This window comes from Mirounga angustirostris, unplaced genomic scaffold (assembly GCF_029215605.1).
Source record: "Mirounga angustirostris isolate CCGP_5_RB_7025 unplaced genomic scaffold, mMirAng1.0.hap1 SCAF_14, whole genome shotgun sequence".
Taxonomy (NCBI): domain Eukaryota; kingdom Metazoa; phylum Chordata; class Mammalia; order Carnivora; family Phocidae; genus Mirounga; species Mirounga angustirostris.
This window is the reverse complement of record NW_026991722.1, coordinates 3960917-3984986: the sequence shown is the minus strand read 5'-3', so window position 1 is coordinate 3984986 and position 24070 is coordinate 3960917. Positions and strand designations below refer to the sequence as shown.

General features: G+C 41.0%; 1 protein-coding gene across 8 annotated transcripts in view; it reads left to right on the top strand.

Annotated features, from left to right (window-relative positions):
• ZNF407 (zinc finger protein 407) overlaps positions 1–24070 on the top strand; it is a 470693-nt gene that overhangs the window by 386773 nt on the left and 59850 nt on the right. Inside the window, exon 9 of one of the 8 annotated variants that reach the window (XM_064577674.1) lies at positions 4897–10296. The exons of 6 other annotated variants lie outside the window; for them this stretch is intronic. In XM_064577674.1, coding sequence (XP_064433744.1) covers positions 4897–4901 — 5 coding nt within the window. In that variant the 3' untranslated portion in view covers positions 4902–10296. Of the gene's footprint in view, positions 1–1184; positions 1432–4896; positions 10297–24070 lie in introns of those variants that run through there. One more of the 8 variants, XM_064577669.1, reaches the window with a different exon arrangement.

Below are 24070 nucleotides of genomic sequence, written 5' to 3'. Positions count from 1 at the left end.
CGTAATGTACTCCTTCCGAGTGGCGAGGCAGGCAGCCCAGCGTACGGTCCACCGGCCCTTGCTCACCTTCTTTGCAGGACCGCCTGGGACCCGTAAAAGCTCTGATAAAACTGTTCCTCAAGCGCATGTACTCTCCAAAAATAAATTAAGCAAGTGTTCTGTTTGCCTTGTATTTTTGTCTGTGTGTTTCCTTGACTCTTGCCTTTGGTAATTACAGATAAATGACATCCAGAACAGTAAATCGGCCCATTTAGGCTCAGTCTGTCAGCGTATGGAGTACTCTTGGTTTAGCTGGAGTTCTTGAGGAAATTTGTTCAGTACTCGCAATTTCTGTTGCCAAAAAGACTTCAGATTGCAGGTCAAATTCTATCAAAGCTTTTATATTTTCTAAGGAATAGCCTTGAACTTTATGTAACTGCTACCAGATGAGTGTGGTGCTCGTTTGGGTTGCCTGGTCCCAGCGTAGTTACAGTGTACCAAGGGGACCAAAGCAAGCTTGATAATCAGCATGTTCACCTCATGTTTCCCCTTATCCGGGTTTCTAAAGTTTTATGTTTTCTAAAGAAAGTAGGTACAGTCTTTACTTTAGGATTTAAGGGAATTAAGAAATGAAAGTGTTCGTGTATCGGTTGAGTACCTGGTCACCGACTTGACTTTTCTGGGATTCGGTGCTCCAGACCCTTATACTCTCTCAGTGCTTCTAACATTCTCAGATGGTCCCTCGTCCTTTTCCCAGCTGCTGGCTGACACTACACGCCCCCATTTTAATTCCTTCAACAGGAGTCATTTCTCCTACCTTCTTGAAGATCAAGCCATCTTCTTGCTTTCTTGTCCTTTTATCTTCCTCCAAGTAACTCTGAGTTAGATGTACACAACTGCACATTCTTAACCAAATCAGGGCTTTTCTTTCCAGATAAATGATTCCTCTAATCTTGCCATTTATCCTCTTAAGTAATCAGATTCTTTTTCTTTTGGCCATTTTTAAATCATCAACCAAAATAAAATATGTGATAAAGGAAGTTTAATGTGTTGAGGGTAAGGGACATGAGTTACTTTGTCTCCATTAATCTTTTCCATTGACATTTCAAGTACTTTTACTTGTTGTTGTTGTTGTTGTTTTTAATCTAAGCTGAGCATAAAACTTAAAAATAATTTATCCTTATCGCTGTTTTTTCTTCCTTTAGAACTTGTAAGAATTGAACAGTACCGTGCAAATGAACAGGGTGTCAGCTTGTGGGTGTTCAACTCCAGCAATAGTAGGTGCTCCCCACCAGCGAGGTGGGAATTTCATAGTAACTCAAGAAACAGACCTCCTGTTACCTGGTTTCGACAACTGAGACAAACATTCTAAACTGGAAGTTGATGGATCCTGAATAGGTTGTTTTAATCGAAACGCGAGATTATCTATTTCCTTCCCCTATAATATTCTATGAGTGAGCTCATTTGGGAGAGAATACTAATGTTGCCCTTCTGCTTTCGCTGTTATTCAGAATAATGTGAAAGGGATACGGCTTCTAGAATATTTCTATGTGACCTGAAGAACTACTGAAGAATAGACTTTTAAAGTAGAAAACGTAAGGCAATAAATATTTTAGCTGAAAAATCAATAAAGAAATGGAGGTAACAGTTATTAGTAATTCAATTAAGTCTGTATCATGTGTAAACTTACCCTCAGCAGCCAGGTATAGAGGCTTCTACATACTGAAATGGAACACTCATATACTATTTGAAAACAAGGTGACATATAACAAGCAATAAAACAATGAAATATTCCTAGATCTCCAATCTGGTTCTGAATAAATGAGATGTGCTCCAGTTCAGGGAAAGAAAACAACTTAGAGTTGTCTAAAGAATTATATGAAGGTAATGGAGAGTTTATATATATGTTCTTTAGTGATCATTCACAGAACTTCAGGTTTTCTAGCTAGATTGAGAGCTGAATTATTTGCCCATCCCTAGTGACTGACAACAGGTAATGGAAAGGCTTTTACCATGATATAACAGCACAGAATATTTCCTAATTTACTACTGTCGTTCTCATCAAAAGTACCCCAGCAAAAAACACTAGATTTATCACTTCAATTACTGGAATTTCACATTTCGTTTAGGGAGACATGTTTCTATAATGTGACAGGCTTTACAGATCCTGAACTTCTTCAGACATTGCAGCAATCAGGGTAATCAGAGAGAGAGAGAAATGAAAACAGTTGTTAGAGTTTTATAACTTTTAATGGTGTCTACTGGCAAGAAATAAAATAGACCATCGACTGATAGTCTTGGCTATCCTGTGTGTATTTTAAAAAGCTTTTTTTTTTTTTTGTCAGTTAAAAAACTTTTTAATCTAAAAATGGACAGGAACTACATTTAAACCATTGTAATATAATTTTAAATGGGTTTTTTTGGTATTATAGTTTTGAGTAGTGCCAGAAATCTCATATAAGGACAAATATTAGAAGCCATGTATTTATGAACATTAAAATGGTGAATTTTTATTCACTTCAGCATACAGAACTAGAGATCTGTGAGTCAAAAACTTTTGTCCTTTCCTGGTTCACCTACTTGATAGCTACAATCTTTGTTTTCTCACTTCCTTCTTTGGAACTAATTTCTAAATTCTTAAATTAGGTAATTAAAATACATGGTAACAATTACATGTCATTTTAAACTCAAGCACCATGTAGTTCCAACTTATTTCAGTATGAGAATCATCACAATTTTTATTACTACTTGGGGTGTTAACATCACTCCTGCTGTGATGGGACTTAGGGTACATTTCTGATGCAGGGTATTACCCCATTAGTGCCCTATTGAGCTGAGCGAGCTGCCTTGACTCCGACTCCTGTTTGGAATGATTGTTCTTACGTGGCAGGTGACGTTTAGCGGCATGGTAAAATTTAAGTAATGTATACTGTGTTAACTTCCAGCCTTTCCCACCAAAGATACGGAATTTAGGATAAGAATACCGGTAGTAATTAAGGTTCAACCAAATCTGTTATAATTGTAATTTTCATCCTATGAGTTTTCCCTTTGTCCAGTTATAATACCATTACATTTTGGTCTTCTGTGTCTGATTTTCTGCCCTACAATGACATTAGCTTTATTTCATCCTGACATCCTTTAGCTAGTGCCCCTACTCCTAATTCCTCTATATTTCATCAAAGCACATCAGAAGAGCTGAAAACGGAAAAGAAGCAGTGTATTTGTAGCCACAATTGCCCTGAAGGCCAAGTAGAAGTATTTTATTGTAGCTTACCCGTTAGTTCATCAGGTCCCAGGCAAAGTAACTAGAACATCTTTACCACCTGAAGACTTGGCCAACTCAGCATAAAACTGAGATATAAAACTGAGTGGTGGAATTCATTCATTTTTTTTTTCTTTCCACAAGTATTTATAGAGCATCTACTATGTTTCAGGTATAGAAGAGAAAATGCATGCACCCTTAGATCTGAGATCTTGGTAAATAATATATAAGTAACCATTACTGTTACTAATTAAGATAAACAGTAACAGGCATTTTGAAGGACACTGCAGTTCACAGAGTACTTTTCATTTATAGTACTCACTCAGGTAAGTGGATATAATCACTTCACCCAGGTTTTCTAAACCTGCTAGAGGGATACTTTGTAACCTTAGAGGGGGTTCATTGCTCAGGTTTTAAGGGTTAATGATTCATGTACTATGTGTCAACTTAAGGGAAGTTTGAACTTTTTTTTCCAACTCCTACATGACCCTCCTTTGCAGAAGGGTTAGAGATCCATTTATTTGGGGGGGGGTGGGGGGGGGGTAAGATGTCAGAGCTGAAGTTTTCCCTGTTCTGTGTGGAGCAGCCAAGATGCGAGTACCGTTCAGCAACCACCCAGTGCCTGCCGCTGCTCACGGTAATTTAGTGGTGATTGATGAAATCCGGTTGGCGGCAATACTTGACTTTTGCGGAACTGACTGGTGGTAGCTCCACATCCAGGCTGTCAGCAGACGCTCATGGCTACTCCCCCAGCATCTCTCTGCAGTGAGGTCACTGTCCCCTCCCCCACTGCTCGCTCTGGTCCCTGCAGCCACCATCTGTCACCAGTAGCCTCCTCGCTGCTCTTCCTGCTGCCGCCCTTGCTCTGCTGCTGTCGGTTTTCAGGACTGCAGACAGAGGAACCCTTCCGAAACAGCACTGCCCAGAAGAGTGCTCGGTGACCAAGGGAATGTTCCAGCTCTGTGATGTTGAGGAGTAGCCACTTACCACATGTGGCTGTTGGGCATTTGAAAGGCGGCTAGTGCAATGAGGACCTGAAATTTCAATTTCCTTTCGTTTTAGTTCATTTAAATGTTAATTACCGTTACCACAAGTGGCTAGTGGCTATCATATTTGACAGTGCGGTTCTGAAACGTACGTCAGTGCATGTTCCTTCGCTGCTCAGAACCCTTCGTGGCTTACCATCTCACTCACAGTAAAAGCCAAAATTTTCACACTACCTAACACGGCTCCCAAGCCTCATCTGGGTAGTTTTTCCCCTTATTACTCCGCTCCAGCCACACTGGCCTCCTCACTGTTTCTCAGACATAACCAGCATGCTCTGACCTCAGGGCCTTTGCACTTACTGTTCCTCCTGTAGTCAGCAATGTGGTCTGCCCCCTCTTCTACTTTCAGTCTTTGCTGATGTCAGCTTTTCATCAAGGCCTCTTCTGACTGCTCTATTTAAAACTGAACCTTCCCTTACCCTCCATCCCCATCATGTTCCACATGTTGCCATTCTTCAGGGTGCTTAATCAGAGATTGCTATGTAATACTTCATCAGATCGCTGTTCTGTCAGCAAATGCTCTTGGCTAATCTTCAAAATATATCTGAAAGCGTCTGGAACACTTTTGTTTTACTTATTTTAATTTGTATTATTTTCTGCTTCTTCTAGAGTAGAAGCCCCAAAAGGACAGGGTTATTCACTGCTGCATCCCCACATCCCAGATAAGTATCTGGCACATCATACATGTTTAGCACTTTTGATGATTAAATGAACAGGTGAAGATACAGCATTATGAATAATCTAGCAAAAGGTCCACTAAAGCAAAGTGTCACTAGACCCAAAGAGAATTGCTGTAAGCACAACTGAGGGAGCATTTAATCCATAGCAGTCTATGATAACTCAAGAAGAAGAAAAATCAAGTGTAGCATTTGAACAATATAATTAATAAGATGAAATTAATAAATATATTTAATTTGGCATCATTAAACGTATGTGATCAACATTCCATGAAAACTGTATGGAACTTATAATTAGCTTTTTAAAGGAAATTTTAGTACATTTAAAAAACAAGGAATTACCAAGTCATATTTTCTGATTGTAATATGATAAACAATAAAAGTTTAAGCAGGAAAAACAATCACCTGTAAACATTAAAATACTTTATAATATGGGGGAAAAAACAAGTAAATTAAGAATATAGAAGTTGACCAGTTGAATTCAGAAATAAATGCAGTCTTAAATGTTTTTATAAATGTTTCATTTATTCATTGAATTCATTCATGTGTTGAATTTCATTCAAAATCAATTTCATTATTCGTTATTTCATTTATTTCATTTCATTCACTCATTCAGAAAGGTAAACTGAATTATTTAGGACAATCCAAAAATGTCAGCAGAAAGGGAGTAATAAAGTAATTCAGTTAAAGCAGTAATAAGTGACTTAGAAAACAGAAAAACAAAAATTAATAAATTCAAGATATTTCAGGGAGAAATTAGGTAAATCTAGCAAATCAAGAAAAAATTCAAAATGAAAAATGTATAAATGATAAAAAGACAATGCTTCAAATAAAATAAGCTGTATAATAATGTAAGGTTCACAAGTTTTGAAAATGTCAAAAGATGGTGCAAGAATAAATTGAGACCTTTTTCTTTTTTGAATGTTCTAGAAAGTTTTATGACGGGAATTGCAGGTTTTGCAAGTCTGAAAACTTCAAGAGTACATTTTTTGAGCACACAGTCTTCTACAAAACACTCATATATAATAATTTCTAAACACTGTCCCTCCCTTCTCAGTTACCAGTCTCAGAAACCTCTTAGAATAGAAACATAAGGTCTTCAATAAAACGTAGTAAATAGAGTGATCTGTCCTCACACATTTAGGAATCTGTAGCGTATTAGAAAATCCCTTAACTATATCAGTAGGTTTAATTAGAAAGTCAACTGATTATCTTAAAGAATAAAAGGATAAAGGATAAAAGAGGCATCTGTTATAAAACCATTTTGTAATGAGTAAAAATGGAACAAAATGAATAGATGGGGTTGCATATTTTCCTTATCCAATAAAAAATTTTTAGGAAACTTACACAAAATATATAAATGGTACAAAATACATAAAATAAAATCCAATAATATAAAATAAAGGTGAAGTTTTTGTAAAGATAAGGAGCCTAGCCAGGGATGAGAAACTGAGTTCCTATACTTAGAACTGACTGCCAACATCTCTCAGAACTGTGTGGTGTGAAACCTTCCCCTCGAAATCAAGGGCAAAACAAGATTGCATGTGACCACTGTTATTATTTTAAATAGCTCTGGAAGATCTGGTTAATAAAAAATAAAATTAAAACCAAAGTAAGTAATTACAGAAAGAGGAGAGTTATTCTTTTGCTCATAAATTGTTCTCTGCCTGGAAAGTTTTGTGAGAATTTTAGAACTATGAAATTAATGGCTCCGTAAAATGGCTGAATACAAGAATAACATACAAAAATGAAGACCCATCCTGTATCGTAGCTATAACCAGTTAGAAAAATACTAGAGAGATAATCCCATTCACAATTCTAACAGTAACAGTGAAATCAAGAACACTGTCCATGCCCATTTCAAAAGGTTAATTTCTATATTTGAAAAACACAGTTTTTATTGATAAGTATAGAAGATGAATTAGCGAAATGTTTAGTATTTCCACAATGGGAAGACAAGCGTTCTTCCTCTCTAATTTGTAGTTGTAATTCTAATAAGTCCTGAGCAGAAAAGCTAGAGTTAGAAGATTTACAAAGTTATAATAATGAAAACAGTGCACCAGGGATGGAGGATAGCAGGAATGTCATTACTGGGGTTTCCCTGTGTCCCAGACACTGAGTCCAGAGGTTTGACATATTTCATCTCATTTAATCCTCGTACCAGCCACAGGAGGTAGACACTGTCTATCCCCTCTTAAGATGAGAAAACCAAGCCTTGTCTGAGATCTACTAAATGACAAAGCCAGGACTCCAAATGCAGTACCTCTGACTTCAAAGCTCTAAGAAGGTGTAACAAAGCAAGAGATCAAATAAATTAATCAACACCAGTCTTTCACATGTAATCAGTTAACATACATGTATGTACGTATGTGAATGTATATATTCTTCAAGAGGACTCACAAATCAATGGAGAAGGGATGTATTATTTAATATTTAATAAATTGTGCGAGACTTAGGATAGCAAATAATCAATTTATAGAGTTTTATTGGACACAATTCCCAAAGATAAATGTTAATTAAAGAGTTAAATACAAAAATAAAGTATAATAGTTTACAGAAATAGAATTGAACAGGTATCCAAATCCCTATGAGAAAACTTTCCAAGAATTTTAACAAATAAAAGAAAACAGAGGAACAGATTGATAGATTTAGCTATATGATAAGCTAAATTTTATATGTCCAAAGTTCCCAGAATAAAAAGGCAACCAGAAGACTGAGAAAATATCTTTCATCAAATAACACATTAACGTTTTATATCTTTTTATATAAGGAGCTCATGCAAATCAACAGGGAAAACACTGCAAACAATAAATAGGTAGGTAGAAAAGATGACAGAGCAATCATAAAACAGAAAATACAACTTATAAACAAACATCTGGAGAGGTGTTCATCATCCTAGTAATTAAAGAAACGCAAACTTCGTTTTTAAACGAAAACAGCAATTATGTACTTTCTATCAAATTAGCAAAAAAAAAAACCCACAAAGAGTTTGACATAATGTGCATCTACTGCAGCTAATAGTTTTAATTGGCATTGACTTTTTGGGAAATAGCCTGATGGTGTGAAACAAAGTACCTCTGAAATTGTCTTACCCTTTGATGTAAGAAAGAGAGAGGAGAAATGAGAGAACTAACTACTTCACCGGTAAGATTTAGGAAAGGTAGCCTGGGAGTCCTGGGTGGGGAGAAGGGCAGTGACTTTGAGTAGTATGAAGCCATAGAGAGGGTCTGGAGTGGTTTGGAGTACCGCCCTGGGGTCAGGCGGACCAAGTTTAAACTCTGCAGTTGTCTTTCAGTAGCTACATGGCCTAGGGCAAGAGCCTGTCCTCCAGACTTGAATTTCCTTTTGGGGGGGGCGGGGGAGGGGCAGGGGGGGTTGGAATACTAGAATGTGCTGCATGAGAGTTTATGAGTAAAATCGTGCATGCAAAAGTTACCATTTAGCATACGTCATCTACTAAGCCTTGAATTATTAATTATTAGTTTACAATAATTAACAGATATTAATTATTATGATTAACGGATATGGATTATATTTTAATTGTAACTAATAATGTATCGTATATAAGTAGAATGAATAATTAATAGTAGCAAATTTTAATAACCCCTGTCTAAGTAATTGAGGGAATCAAGCAGCCAAGTAAAGCAACTGAATTCTTGGGGTTCAGCTCATTGGAGCTGCCTCGGATTTTAGCTGCTGACATCTGACCACCTGCTCCTGCCTCACCTCCTTCCTCCCAGACCAACCGGAAGTGGACTTCCTTGGGCTAATGTCACTTGTGGTTTGAGAGCCTTGTGGGGGGAGGAAGGCTGCAAGGTGCTCACAGCTGTGGAGTCTAGCTATGAAATGCCTGCCTCTCTGGCTATCCCATCGCCTACTGGAGTGCAAGTCTTGGTGGTACTGAGTAATTCATCCCTTTCTCCACATTAAATAGAATCTGCTTTCACTTGATCTTAGCCAAAAGGCCCAGAAGCAATGGAACCTGCTTTCAAATGGGAAACTCTCTATTGGATCACCTCTGTACGCTCGTTTTAGGTACTACTGTTAAAGCCGAAACAGTTCAAAATTCGTTCTCATTGTAATACTAGTTTTTTGTTGCTCGGTTTTGGTCAGTCTGCCGCAGACCTTCTGTCTGGAACACACTGTACTAAATTATTGTTTTGTTTCAGATGTCTGAGTTTGGGAAGAAAATAAAAGAAAAGTGGGGGGTGGGTAGGAATCCCAAAACTTCCGCCCAGAATTCATTGTCTAACCTGGAAGCGAAAGACTGTTACCCAAATGCAATCTATTCTACAACAAAAGGTGGGAAATTCATGACTCAGTTCAAAAATAAGGTTTTGTTTGTGGGCTCCAGTGAGAATGTTTCTTACCTTAAAGAAGTTAAGCCACGTGGGGGGGTTTTATGTTTAAGTTGAGTTTCCAAGAACTTCCTCTGAAGGAACCTAAAACTGACATTCTGGTTTTGGGGTGTGCTGGTGGGTGGAGCCCGGGAGAGGTCTGCTGAGGAGGAATTCAATTAGGGCTGATTAACTTACTCGTAGATAAAATCCCTTTATCCTCTGTGTCTTCTGATTAATTCATCATATACTTTTATCCTTTAATCATACCACACAGAAAATGTACTTAACGTTTCCCTGGTAAGTCAAGGTTGTGAAATAATGGAGTGTGGAATCCCAAGATGGTATGTCCAAGTGAGTCAGCACTTTCTGCAGCCTGTTAACCATGTTCATTTTCACATGTGTCATCTTATTCTCATTTTACTTTTTATTAAACATTCAGACTGGTAACTCTGAAGATTTCGTTTAAAGGGTGATAAATTTAAAATTCCATGTAAATGGTGTCTATTTTTAAAGGAATTATCTCAAAATAATTTCTTCTCCTAGTCATGCACTGTGGCAGATGTTTGCAAATCTTGGTTCAAAACTGATTGAAATATTTTAAGAAAACTGAAATAATGTCAGTGGTAAAATTTATTTTACCAAGTGCAGATGTAAGACATCAAGTTCTCAGGCTGATGGCAGAATTAACAAAAAACACCATCTGGTTCAATAATTATCTGAAAATACCCATATTCTTGGATTTGTTTAATACCACTTAGTTCCCAGCTTTATTTTATCTGGGTTTGCACACCAGCCAGACTAGGTTGTGCAAAACGGAGACTGTTTCCATCTGATCATTTTAAAAAATGTGTGTTTGCATGAATAACGAATCTTTGAATTGTTACTAAACAAGCAAATTATTTGCGTGTGTGTCACATCGGTTATCAAGTTTGCACATGTGACAGCTTCCACAGCCGTCACGTAAAACGCAGAGAGCTTGTAACCATATGTTTTTGCTTGACAAAAAGCTAAAACTCAAGATCAATTTTCAATATGGGATGCACAAATTAACACTTTAAAATGCACCACAATATGTACAGCTTGGCAAAATTTGCAGAAATAGCACGTTTCTAGATATTAACTGATATCTTTGGATTCGACCTTAAGGTATTCAATCATTTTGATTAAAAGACTGATTTCTCATAAAACCACAGTCTGTTGGAGGCGCAAAGCCAATGACATTTGAGCATTCATATATTTTCATAAACTTTGAACAATGTCAGTGAGACACCTCTTCAATCTTGGCCACACAGCAGCAGGGCATTCAATCTTTCTTTAGCTTAAGACAGAGAATTTGAATATCAGCACCGGGTTATAAATGTGGCAGTTCACATGGTGTGCTCCATGTCGATTTTTAAGGAGCAGATCCGTGCGACATAGGGAACATTTCACGTGGCGCTCCTGACCAGCGTGTGCCCTCTCCTTTCCCCCCGCCTCCCCCGACGACTCCCCCAGAGCCATCTGGGGCAAGGGTTCTGGTTCTGGTTTTGTAAAACAGTTCCTGTGAAGATTTTCTCTGGGGTGGGGGCGCGTGGGGGGTGCACTGGGTTTTTAAAAATTGCTGCTCCTAATACCGAATGCTGCTTGGGATAATTAATGTGCTGTAGGGATGCAGATGCCCCGACATTTCTTGAACAACTTTTCCATCTTTTGAACATAATAATTAGTCATTATGCTGCCAAGTATACCTGTTCCCCTTTGGCCTCCCAAATGAGGTCTTGGTGAAAATTGGATGTTCTTCAAATACTTCCTTTTTTAATTGTGTTTTTCAGTGCAGAGTGACTATCCTGTATGGTGGGTGAGATGTGTCAGGCTTTCAGTTTGTTGTGAGTAACATAGTGTTAAGTGTATTAACATCCACCACAAATAACTCGTCTCTCTCTTCAGAGTGTTGTCTAGCTAGCAGCTTGGGTAAAACCAGATGAGCCGTGAGGGGAAAATGAGCAGTTCTGTCTTGCCCAAACCGAAAATGCGACAACATTCTGTTAAGTAAAGAGACAAGGAAGACACATTTTCGTATGTTGTATTACATAACAGATGTCTAATTTTTTTTTTTTACCTAAAATCCCTTTAATCGTGCTAAATCTTCACATTGAGCATATCCCCTAATATCAGATGAAAAGCATTGTTAGTGTTCTTACACAAAGGATGTGAGAATATGGAAGTCAGTTTCAATTGCCATAATCCCACAGAATTACTGCTTTATAGCTAAATCTCCTGAGTCACTGCTAGGAGTCCCAAGTTTTTGTATTTCTGATTATGTACACACATCTCACCTCTCTGATGAAGAACAAGTGAAGGTCTTACGTTGGTAAAGGTAGACTTTGTTCATAATGCCATGTCAGGAGAGATGGTTATTAAGTGTGATCATGATTTCAGTAAAACCTGCTAGCTGAAACAAAGGCATAACCTGAGTGAGTGCGGCTCTTCTAGAAGGCACGGCTTGATTCCATAACTCACCGATGTAAGGTATTTCAGAGATAAGCAGCTCTCACAAACCAATTTAAAATGTAGTTCAAGACATGGTAGTGTTGATCCAGCTGCTGCGTCTTGTACGTAACCGTGGCATTTGCTGATCTTACATGCTTGGCCACACGTTCACGTCCGGTAGGTCTGTCGAGCGTGGACTGTGTTCAGTGATGGCAGGTGCTTTGCCTCAGTGGTTGACTGCTCCTGGGCCGCCAGGTAGGCTAGGTGGGCCTCGTCCCTGCAGTCCTTAATCACGCGTCTCTGTTGAGCATCTCCTCAGGAAATGCTGTCGCCCCTGCCCTCCCGGAGCTTGCATTCTAGATCTAAGTAAGCATAAAATAACTACAGGTTGTGAGAGCAAACAGCGGGTGCCTGTGATGGGGAGTGGCAGACGCTGGCATGGGCGTGGGGGCTGCGCGTGCCTTCCTTGGGGAAGCCGTCTCTCAGGAAGAGGAGAAAGTAGCTATTGCAGGAGGCGAGGGCGCGAACACGCTCCAGGCCTTCCAAGGGAGAGAGCAGGCAACACCGAGAGACCAGTGTGGCGGGGTGTGACAGAGGGCAAGGCGCACGGCTTGTGAGGAGGCCAGGTATGCCAAGGAAGAGCTGTGGATTTTTATCCGGGGAACTCCAGGATCAAATTTCAATTTAAGAATTCATCTTTTTGCCTTTGTGGAAGGTAGATGGAGGGACCAGGGGCAGAAAGAGGGAATTGTTGGGAGACAGTCTGCACTGAAGTTGTAACCATGGAGACAAGTTGGCGGACTTGCTAGCCCATTAATGTAGGGGAAGTGGGGCAGGATCAAGGGTTAAGGGTGACCTTCAGGTTTCCAGCTCAAGCAATATCAATTGATTTCTCCAATTTGGAGTAGACAGCAGATGTAGGAGTAGTTTACCTCGGGATGGGGTATGAGGAGACAAGAAGAGGGCCCAGGGTGGAACTGTGAGGAGCCATGAGGTTCAAGGTTATCAAAGGCCAGAGAGCCAGCCCTGGAGGTCAAGCACTGGTCAGTGGACAAGGAAGAAAACAGACAAGAAAAGAAGTCAAGAAAACAGTGGAAGAAAGACACAGTCAGCTGTATCTACTGCTTACGAGATTTGGAGGAAGAATGTCCTTGGCTTGGCTGGTCTTTGAACGCCCGTTCACACCTCCGTCCTGTGGAACCCTTACTAGCATGCATACACAGTTCCAGAGGCCAGGAGTCCGAGAGCAAAGGATCAGTAGGTTTGTCTGTCCTGAGGCTTCTTTCCTTGGCTTGCATGTCTGTGTCGTCACAGGGTCTTCCCTCTGTGGGTTACTGTGTCCTAACCACCTCTCCTCCACCCCAAGAAGTAAGGACACTGATCAGATTGGGTTAGCTACCCCACCAACGACCTCATTTTACCTCGATTACCTCTTCAAAGGCCGTGTCTCCAAATGCAGTCATATTCTGAGGTACTGGGGATTAGGATTTCTACATATGAATTCAGCACAGAAGAGGCCCAAAATACGCATTTTTAACACATGCCCCTAAATGACTTCCAGCCCCACTTTAAGAAACACTGAAGTGTAATTCCCGCAGCACCCTGGAAACTGCAGAGACTGGGTGCAGCCGGCGGGCTGGGGTCCCTGCCCTACGGGGCCGATCTTCTTACAGGAGAAACATGGAAACATTACCCCACATGCCTCTGAGAATTCGTGCTTACGTGTCTGCTGCTCACACTGTCGAGTCCCCTCCGTCTCCCAAAGTGGCAAAGTGGAGAGCAGTACGTCTGTGAGAACATCCCCGTGTTAGATTCCACACACAGATCCGACACGTGGATTTGCTACAACAGCCAAAATCTGTATCAGAAAACATGTGGGGGCACCTGCATGGCTCCGTCAGTTGAGGGTCCGGCTCTTGGTTTTGGCTCAGGTCATGAGCTCATGGGTGGTGAGATCAAGCCCAGGGTTGGGAGTCCACTTGAGGATTCTCTCCCTCTGCCCCTCCCCACCCCCCATGCAGTTGCATGAGTGCTCTTTCTCTCAAATAAATAAATCTTAAAAAAAATAAAGAAAGAAAGAAGTGCATCAGTTGGTTTGTGCACTGCTGTGTTTTCTGGTCATTCATTGCAGGCGTTAATTAGCACAGCTCTCTTCTCAGTACCAGAATAAAGACAGACCCTTTTTATCTAAATACACGTAATATAGGCAGTCTTTTGGTTTCATTCATGAAATCCATCCCTAACATCTCCTTCTTGCCGTGTTCTGGTTGGCTCCTGTGTGCCCATGTGTGCACACACATCGTGGATGAAGCAGAGCTCACAAGATATTTTCGTTAAACTGTTGCCCTTCAGAGACGGGTGTTTGAAAGCCTGTGTTCGATCTCAAGCACTATTTATTATGCCTGTTTTATACAGCCCAGTTAACTTCTCGTTGAGCGAGCCTCAGAGCAACGGCACGTCCAGGGTGGCTGCAGAGGGCAAGAGTTATCAATTCCCGTATCACTCACGGGTCCACTCCCTCCACAAAGCGATTGCTAGGAGCCCGTGAGCTTTCATCGGAGCGGGGGGTGTCCCTTCTCAATGCTCAGAGTCTGTGCTGTACTGAGATCCACGGGACGGGGAAACGTGCCTGCCGTCCACTCAAGGTAGTGTGTGGGGGGAGCGTGTGCGAAGGCCAGCACGTGTGTGTCCTTGACTTCTTCAGTGTCTGCACTTCCCGTGCCTGTAGGTGCGGTTCTGTGATCTCTTACACTCTGTGCGGACTATCGCCACCAGCGTACGGTGAGAAAATACTTAAGAATGTCAGAGAGCTACAGTTGGAGTGACGAGAAGTAACTTTAAACTCAAAGTACACAGGGGCGCCTGGGTGGCTCAGTTGGTTAAGCGACTGCCTTCGGCTCAGGTCATGATCCTGGAGTCCCTGGATCGAGTCCCGCGTCAGGCTCCCTGCTCGGCAGGGAGTCTGCTTCTCCCTCTGACCCCCCTCCCTCTCATGCTCTCTGTCTCTCATTCTCTCTGTCTCAAATAAAAATAAATAAAATCTTTAAAAAAAAAAAAAACCTCAAAGTACACAATAAAACACAAGAGTTAGATGACTTCTTGCCAAAAGGCTCGTTTAAGAAACAATATCATGCGTGTGAGGTCCATCATGAGGGTAAAATTTTAAAAACACATGTAAGGAAAGTAAATAAATAAATAATAAAAATACATCTAAGAGTCACAGTGTTAAGTGTAAACAAATGATAACGAGGAAATACTGAAAGTGTTCCTATAAAATAGATATGTCAGATTAAGGGTTATATAAAACAAGTATTTCTGGGAGAAGAGTTCATTCTAAAAATCACGTCTTTTCGGGGTTGGTCATAAACTGTTAAAAGAGAAATGGTCTGAAAAAAATGAAGTGTAATTGGGAATTATCTGCATAATTTGGGTTGCTTTCACAATATGAACTACTGGAAATATGAATTGTTAGCCTGGTATTTAGGCTGTGTACCAGATTCTCTAAGTCTGTAGCCTTACAAGATATTGAAAGGACATGCTTTAGAACCGTCATTGACTCAGCCTGCGCACAGTCTTTTCTGGAAACTTTTGGCCGGGGATGGACTACGTGGTGGGTAAATAAGGCAAAGCAGATAGAGCCCGCCTTGCTCAGGAATCTCCTCTGGAAGGCGCCCCCACCCAAGAGGGCCCCCTGTTCCTTGTGGGGAGCTGGGGAGGGAGGGCGCTCTGAGAAGGTCCTGTGCAGACAGCAGGAGAGCTGCCTCCTTGGCTCCAGGCCCTGCTCTGCTACCCCCAAGTCCCTAGGCAGGAGAGCTCACCCACCCAGCCCAGCGGCAGGAAGGACAGGGCTCCCTCTCTGGCTCCCACTCTGCCACAGGGACTCGCCTTCTCTTTAGCAATTTGCCATCATTAACAAATGCTCATTAAGTCAAGGTTAGTTGAACCTTCTAGAATCCTGGGTTTACTGACCTGAAAGCTGTCATTCCCTCTTACAAATAGCAGTTCACGCTCTGCAAGGACCGCACACATGCCCTAACAACACAGATTTCAGGTCTCATGTATCACGTGATGTTAAGGGCCAAGTTGAACCAACTAATAAAGGAAGTTCACAGTTCTGTGCTGTTAAGTGTGTAATGGTCACCGCTCTAAGAAACAGCTTTAAGGAACATGAAAGCGCTTATTATACTTAATAATGCAGTGAGGTAATAAAATCAGTGGATTTCAATATCTATTTTCTATTCTTTAATTTTTACACAAATTAATCTTAGAGTAGTTCTGCCCATTTCCTTTTTCCTTACCTCTTTCCCATGAAGGAGAAAATAGATCAAAAAAAATTTTTAAAGGACATTGATAGTCTTTAGAGTGCAGAGAAAATTGATCAAAATATTAATTAGACTTTTGTTTTGCTCGTTTGCATCAGACAGATGGAGCTCTGATCTCTAGCAGCACCATGACTCGTGAAACTGCGTGTGTACTAAAATGCCGTTATTAACACAACAGTAGTTTTCAGCAGTTGGTAATTATTGGCATAATTAAACATTTATCAAGAAACGAGTATTTATCATTCATTAAACTTTCATTAAAAATCCATCTTAGCGCAGGCTAGATTAGCCAGTGATTTTCAAGTGATAACTTCTTAACTTCTGGCAGGAATATAAAACATTTTCATAATAACTAGAGTTGTACACAAGGTAACGTTCCAGGATTTGTGGGCAATTACAGGATTTCAGATTCATTTTGTATTAAGTGTTTTTTAAGACTTGGACCCAGAGTGAGAAGGTACTTGGCAATACTCTTTAGGGTTTACAGCATTTGGCACTTCTTAGCATCCTATCTAGCAAAACATGTTACCCTTGGCAAAGAAAAGTTACTGGTGAGCAAACTCTGTCGTGCTATTTACATACTTTAAATTCCCCAAAACATGGGGTGTTGACATATTTCAGGACACGAGACTTTCCACTGTGAACGGAAGCCAGCCTAACGGCAGAGACACACTGGCAGAATCCCACTCCGGCGCCCGCGCTCACCCGTCTGCACCACACCGTTAGCCCACCGCCCGGCTTGTGGGCCGCTGTCCAAGTGTCCGAAGGGCTGTCTCATCACACAGGACCTTGTCACAGACTCCATGTCACTTTAGGTGCAAACTGTGGTCAGGGGTTATGTTCAGTTTCACTGACTTATTTAAATGGCATGCTCATTTCCCAGAATGGGCAATAAGACCTAAATGGTACAGAATTTGGTGTGTAGAGAATTGTGTCTGGTGGCCACTCTTAACTCCTTTATTCTACTTGTACTTGTCTTTCATTATTAATTGTACCGTGCTGTCTACTCTCCAGTCCAATCTTCCGTAGAACCACTTGGAAGGTACCAGACCTTGTTCTGTGCAAAAAGTCGAAATCTCATCACATGATGTCCCAGCCTGTGGTTTACATAATCACACTTTTAACCCCAGACACCAACTGGACACTGCTTCATACACATTTACATGCTGGATGCCCTTGCTGAGAACACACATGCATCTAGAAAAAATGGCTTTATATAACTAAGCCTGCTCAGAAAGCTTCTTCACATATATGCTGGTGCTTCAACTCTTATTCGATATTCAGCAGCTTTGTTTTTGTTTTCTCTTGGGCAAAATACTTACTGTATCAGTGCTTTTATGTCATAAGAATGGATTGAATTTGTGCCCTTTAGTGCAAACAACAATAGACAGAGTGGTAACCTAGTGGAAAACAAATAGACACCCCGTCCCTTTTGGGGATTCAGAGAGGTTCAGAAAGATGGAGCTGGCGGTGGAGAGGTGGCAGATAAAAAGAGGCCAAAGCAGGAAAGAATCTGACGGTCATTTATTACCGTGCCATCTTCACAGTGTTTGCTGAACCAAGGTAGAGAGTAATGATTCAGACAGATGACGTTAATCATCATAGCTGGCCCTTTGGCAAAAACGGAATACCTAGCACTGCAGCGGGGACCTAATCAGATTCTCCAAAACTTGGTTCCAAAGGGGAGAATTTTCTGTCTAGTGTTTCTGTTGACGGCGCTTTCCCTGACCCCCTTCAAGATAATCACAGTAAACTCGATGATTAATATTTATAGTGAAACCATATTATTTTTATATCTTCTCTGTATTTATCTAATGCGATAAGATGGCGAGCACTGTAATAACTAGTCAAGTCATATTTTCCATAATCCTGATAATCAGAGTTTAGCTTTACTCACTTGGAAATGATTTTAAGTGGCCTGGTGCATCATGAAACCAAGCAATGTCACACGCACACAGGCCCACATTCCGGGATTCTGTGTGAAAGCGTGGAGAGCTCTGTTCAGGAGTTGACTGATGGCGTAAAGCGTATTTTAAATTCATTTGGTGAATATCTCCTCAAAGAGGGTACTTAATGTCCTCCTTGATCTTTAATATATGTTAAAAGCTAGTGAAATAATTTCATTTGTCTTTGTCCCGTGTTGGATTTTTTAAAAATTAGCCTTTTCAGTAGAATATATGAGTTATTTTTTATAGATACAATTTAATTAACAGCAAAACCAAAATTCATTTAGTCCTAAATACGTTCCGATTTATTAATTAGGTACATTTGTCATTACTTTCTCACACGTACTTTGGCGCTGAGATACTTGGAGCATGATGCTATTGCGTAGAAGGGAAAGCAGTTTAGAGACCCTGTTACATATCATCTCCAGGGGAAAATTATGTTGACATGTGGGAGGTTAATGTACACACCTTAGATTCTTGGCTGGATTTGCTGTTTTCTTCCTCATAAGTCTAGGTAAATAGTTTGTGCTGCCATGTGACGCACAGGTTAAGTGTAGTTGCAGGCTACCATGCATCATTAAAGTAAGCACGATTCAGCCGCGGAAGGACGGAGGAAGCTCCTCACTTGCAGGCTTCGGACATTCCTGTGTCGGCTCGCACAGCCTTCGCGCTGTTTGCCGTGTGGCGCCATGGTCATATGGTTTCGCATCTGCCATCCCAGTGACCGATTTGGTTTTAAAAAAAGTGCCGTTCGTTCAAAACTTTGTTTCTGTGGTTGTTACCCAGGGTAACATTTGGGTTGTCACCCAAATACCAGATTCGTCTGTGACACAGAGGTTCTTTCGACAGTTATGAAGGTGGTATATTAAGTAAGTGGCATCTTGCATTCTCTCATTGTTGTATTACGATACTTCCAGCCCTCAAATAAGGAAACAAAGCAAATACTGGTTTCGCCCTACCGACTGAAGTGCAGCATGGCCAATGGAATAGATAGATACCGATAGATTGCACCTCAGACCCTGGCCCTTTTTTTTTTTTTTAAAGATTTTATTTATTTATTTGAGAGAGAGAGAATGAGAGAGCACATGAGAGGGGGGAGGGTCAGAGGGAGAAGCAGACTCCCTGCCGAGCAGGGAGCCCGATGCGGGACTCGATCCCGGGACTCCAGGATCATGACCTGAGCCGGAGGCAGTCGCTTAACCAACTGAGCCACCCAGGCGCCCCCAGACCCTGGCCCTTTATATCTGGTCAATAACCAATTTATTAGTCATCACATCCAATAAACAGAATACTGTAGATATTTATTTTCATCTAGCAGCCAGCAGACATGGGATAAGTTTTTTTAGGAAAGAGAAACTGCCATGCACAAAAAGGTACATGACTGATGTGCCCCCGCACCTGACGCTGCCGTATGTCGTCGCGAGACAGCTTGTCCCCGGAAATCTGGTGTGTGTCTGATTACCAGTGGGCATCGCATCCCGCTCGCCTCTGGAATGCATTATAAATGCCGGTTGTTGGCTTCTGAGGATTCTGTTAGCTGAGATATCTTGCGATAGGGAGAGGTACCACACCAGAATAGGATCTATAGGTGTTAGTGCCAAGAAGAAGAATGTCTTGGGGGCGCCTGGGTGGCTCAGATGGTTAAGTGTCTGCCTTCGGCTCAGGTCATGATCCCAGGGTCCTGGGATCGAGTCCCACATCGGGCTCCCTGCTCCTTGGGAGCCTGTTTCTCCCTCTGCTTCTCTCTCTCTCTGTCTCTGTCTCTTGTGAATAAATAAATAAAATCTTTAAAAAAAAAAAAAAGAAGAAGAATGTCTCGCCTGCCCTTTCTCCTGGGTTATTGCATGGGTTATACAGCGGTTGGGATGAGTTAATAGAAAACAAAGCAACGAGAGGAGGCAGGAGTGGGTGAGAGGTGGGGAAGCAGCAACACTGCAGAAATGCATGATTCTGCTGGTGCCAAAAACAACGTGTAGCGTTTTCTCCTCCCAGAGCAGGAGCATGTACCTGACATGATCCTCATCAGCATCTCACGTGATATGACGCCGAGGCTAAGCGGAGGGTACCTGCCACCGGTGCCGAGAGTTCCAAAAGCCTGTTCTAAGTTTTAGCGAGAGCTTATCAACCTTCGCAGCTGGATTACAGTGATGATGAGAAAAAGACTGTAATTCTTTGATGTCATTCTCATTGTGATTTATGTAGAAGAAAACAACGTCGGTAGACAGGAAAAAAAATCTGTGGTGTGTATGGTGGGGGGGGCGGGTAGTGCCACTTAGCGGTTCCTTTCTGAGCGCGGGTCCTTTATTGTTTCGCAGGAGAGAATCCATCCCGTGTGTGGTTACAACGACATACCTGAATGAATCAGGTCTACCTTGTTCACGCCCAAGATGAGGAAAATGATTTATTATCCTTCCCTTGAATTTCTCTGAGCGTTCTGTCTAAACTTTAAAAACGGATTACATTTGCGATTAAATCCTAACAAATGTTGTTTTAACTAGACTGCAGTATGTGTTATTGACAACAAGCGACTTTTCTTCTCAAAATAACATTGGCGCTTAGGCATGCAATTTACAAAAATGACAAGAAAGGGTGGTACTTTTCCCAAGGTGAATGTGAGTTGACTGATTAGCTGGTATTTTAACTTAGATTCTTGCAAATTACAGACATAAGAAACCCTGCAATTTATATGTACTTTAGAAGTGAAAGCTTTAATCCCGTGATTCATGAAAGTAAAGTGGTAATAATTTAAGTACCATATTTTATTTATCCCTCAGACTTGTCAGCTGATACCAGAAGTATTTCTACTATTTTGGGGTTGCTGCCTTTGGCCACCTAATTGCTTCTTAGGAAGTAAGAGGGAAATTGCTTCTATAACTACATGGATTGTCTTTGGCAACATCGAGCCAAGGCATCAATCAGTCCATCTGGGTAAAATCACAAGCTGACTCCGATATTGCTAAATATTTATACTGTCAAATACACACAGACATCCAGATGAAAGGAGGCATTCATTAGGAATTCTCCAGCTTGTCAGTTTAAAGATGGAGATTAGAGCAAAACCTCCCACTATGGTACTGAGTGCTCAAGAAAAGTCTATATTTAGCCATTCTGAGCAATAAATATCATCATATTGCCTCATTTAGGTAAATAGAGAATAAATATTGTCAAGATGATCTAGAGATAATGTAAACAGATCCCTGTTCAGACTCTGTGTTACGGGGGAAATTCCAGGACAGTGATGTGCCGATGATGCTTTTTGGTTTAACCCTTCTTCCTAATCACATCCCCCCTCCTCGTTTTGGTAACAGAGATCAAGTTGCTGACAGATTAGGGGAAAAGATGAAGGAAAAAATCTTTTTAGCCACAAAGGTGATTTCAAGTCATGTGAATAGAACACTAATTAGTGCTTGTGCTGTGCAGTATTGTCTCGAATGTTGCAAAAGCTGCTGCCGAAAGTAAAGGTATCTGTAGCAACAGCGAAGTTCGCCTCCGAAGCCCGTCGGTCTCAAGGGCACATTCCCGCTCCGAGGCCACGGCATTACTTGACAGTTCACCGGGGTAGCGCTCAGGCTGGAATTTCTGCTGTAGCACGCTCTTCTGAAAGAGGCTTTTCCGCACCGTGAGAACGGCCACGAGAGACTGAGACGGTGGGCTGGCACGCACGGCCCCGCTGCTGAGCGGAGCCCCCGGCAGGTGCGCTCCGTGGCCACACCGCTCCAGCCGCTCGCCGGGCGCCCGGGATGCCTCCTTCGTGGGGCGCGCGCTCGGTGCTCTGCGCCGGTAATTGATAATCTCAGAAGTTATATGCAATGGGAATTTCAGCTGATGTCAAAGTTTTAGTTAATTACACTAGATGATTTTTTTGAGATTAATAATTAACATCTCTCTTTATAGCTAAATATCCATAATTAATCAGCAAATCATAACGTGAAGACTAATTAACTTCAACCTCAAATCTTAACAGAAAATCCGTATTACTCTCCAACATCATTAATTACCAGAGTAATCAAAGTTCCCCCTCATGGGATAAAACATAAAGCTTTGTGGGTTTATCAGCTAAGCTGTTGGCACAGAAGAATTTCCGAAGTAACTTTAAATGGCATTACTGATTACAAAATTACTAGATTATTCCAACACGTTTTCATTGGCCACATGTTGTATTATCAATAAGCTGCTCCCAGAGCAGAGCAGAAGATTCTCCACAGTGTCTGGGGTTTGGGTTTTTGTTTTTGTTTTGTTTTTTGTTTTTTCCACAGGAGGTTAATACAGCGATTTCTGGCAAGCAGGTCATTTGGTTCGCTATCTTTAAAACTGTATTGTGCCCCTTTGTCTCTTTTCCCCCTGCCTCACAGAATGCTACTGAGCTAGTTTTAAATTATTAGTAACAAGCCAAAGTGTACACCTGACATTGTTCACACACGGGGAATTTTTTTCAATAATAAAAAAAAAAAGCGTTCAAGAAAACTTAAAAATGAAAGGGATGTTTTGTAAAAGGTAGGACTACAGTGCAAGCCAAAAAAAAAAAATAACATGAACATCCCAGGATACGAAATGGGACCATTCCAGTTTCTGAGAAACAGGGTGGTGCCACTGTTAAAAATTGAAAAGTGTCTTTTCGGGTTTTCACGTAGGAATTTAGGAGTTAAGAGTGTATTTAAAATCCATGTTTCAATTATTGTATCACTTAATCTTCCAAGTGCATACATCGAATACATTCTTTTGTGTGGCAGCTGTAAAAATCTAAGTAATTTTTACTGTCAAGAAAACCCTGATAAATAGGGGCTGTTAACTTAGGCAGATATCTGAGGTTATTTGGTGGCAATCAAGAACTCACAGCACTTCAACTAATGGGTTATGATCAGAAACTGTTCCTAATAGCCAGCTAGAGGGATCTGAATATGAAGATTTCTATAATTTTGTTGTCAGCTTGTGATGTACTCTAGTGCTAATTATTTGGAACAATTATGTTTTCCTAATAACAAAAGAAGAAGCAGTGAATTAAGCAGGCTTACCTTCAGATCTTTAGATAACAGTTTAAATGCACTTGCCATTAAGAAATAGCATTTCTTTTTGCTTTACGGAGCCCTAATTATTGCAGATGCTTGTCTTTTACAAATCCTCTGCCTCCACTTCTTTTAAACCTGTTCCGTGTGTCAGTCTACACTGATGACTCAGTGACTAGTGTTTTCTCAGTCTTAGGTTTATGCTGTACCTCCCATAGGCTGCTTACTCCGGTTAGTTATTCAAAAACCATAATTAGTGCAGTAATTAACGTGTGGATCCTTCAAAGAAGACTGCTGGAATCATGGGACGCCTCTCATCATTCTCACTGATGTGCGGATGATAAAGAGACTTAGGGCAATATGACAGCAGATACGTATTATTGCATATTAACTGCTGCAGGGAGGTTCAGACAGGACCTTGGTCCACAGAGCCCCAACGTTTGAAAAAAGTAATTATCCACACTGTTTCTATAATTCAGCTAGGTGTTATCCTGCATTTGCAGCTGTCAAATCATTTGTTTTAAATGTTTTTTTATATCTTATGAATACTGGAAAGTTTTGAGTTTTGCACATTATCTCTTAACCAATTTCCAAACAGAGGTGCCAAGCCTGCTTGCTGGCTGTCTGGCTGGCTGACTGCCTTGCTTTTGTTTTATTTTTGTTTTTCGTTTTGGTTTTGTTTTTTTGTCATCCATTATGGAGAGAGTCTTTCTCAACAAATTGATTTCAGGCATGTGATGGTAATTTGAGTTGATGCAGGTTACAGTTTCAAAATTGTTGTCATAAGGAAAAGGCTCAATTTCATACATTTCCCCAGGGAAATTTTTTGGTGAAATCTCTGTTTTCTCATAAGCTGGGTCTGTTGTTTTCCAGCCATGGTAAATGAGTTGTATACAATTAGATTTGGCCAGTCTGACATGGAGAGAGGCACAGGGACGGCTCTGTCGCATTCACCACTATCGACCTGGCCGGCTCTCTGTGGCCATTTCAGCCGGAACGCTTGGCCTTCGACTTCCTGGAGTCAGT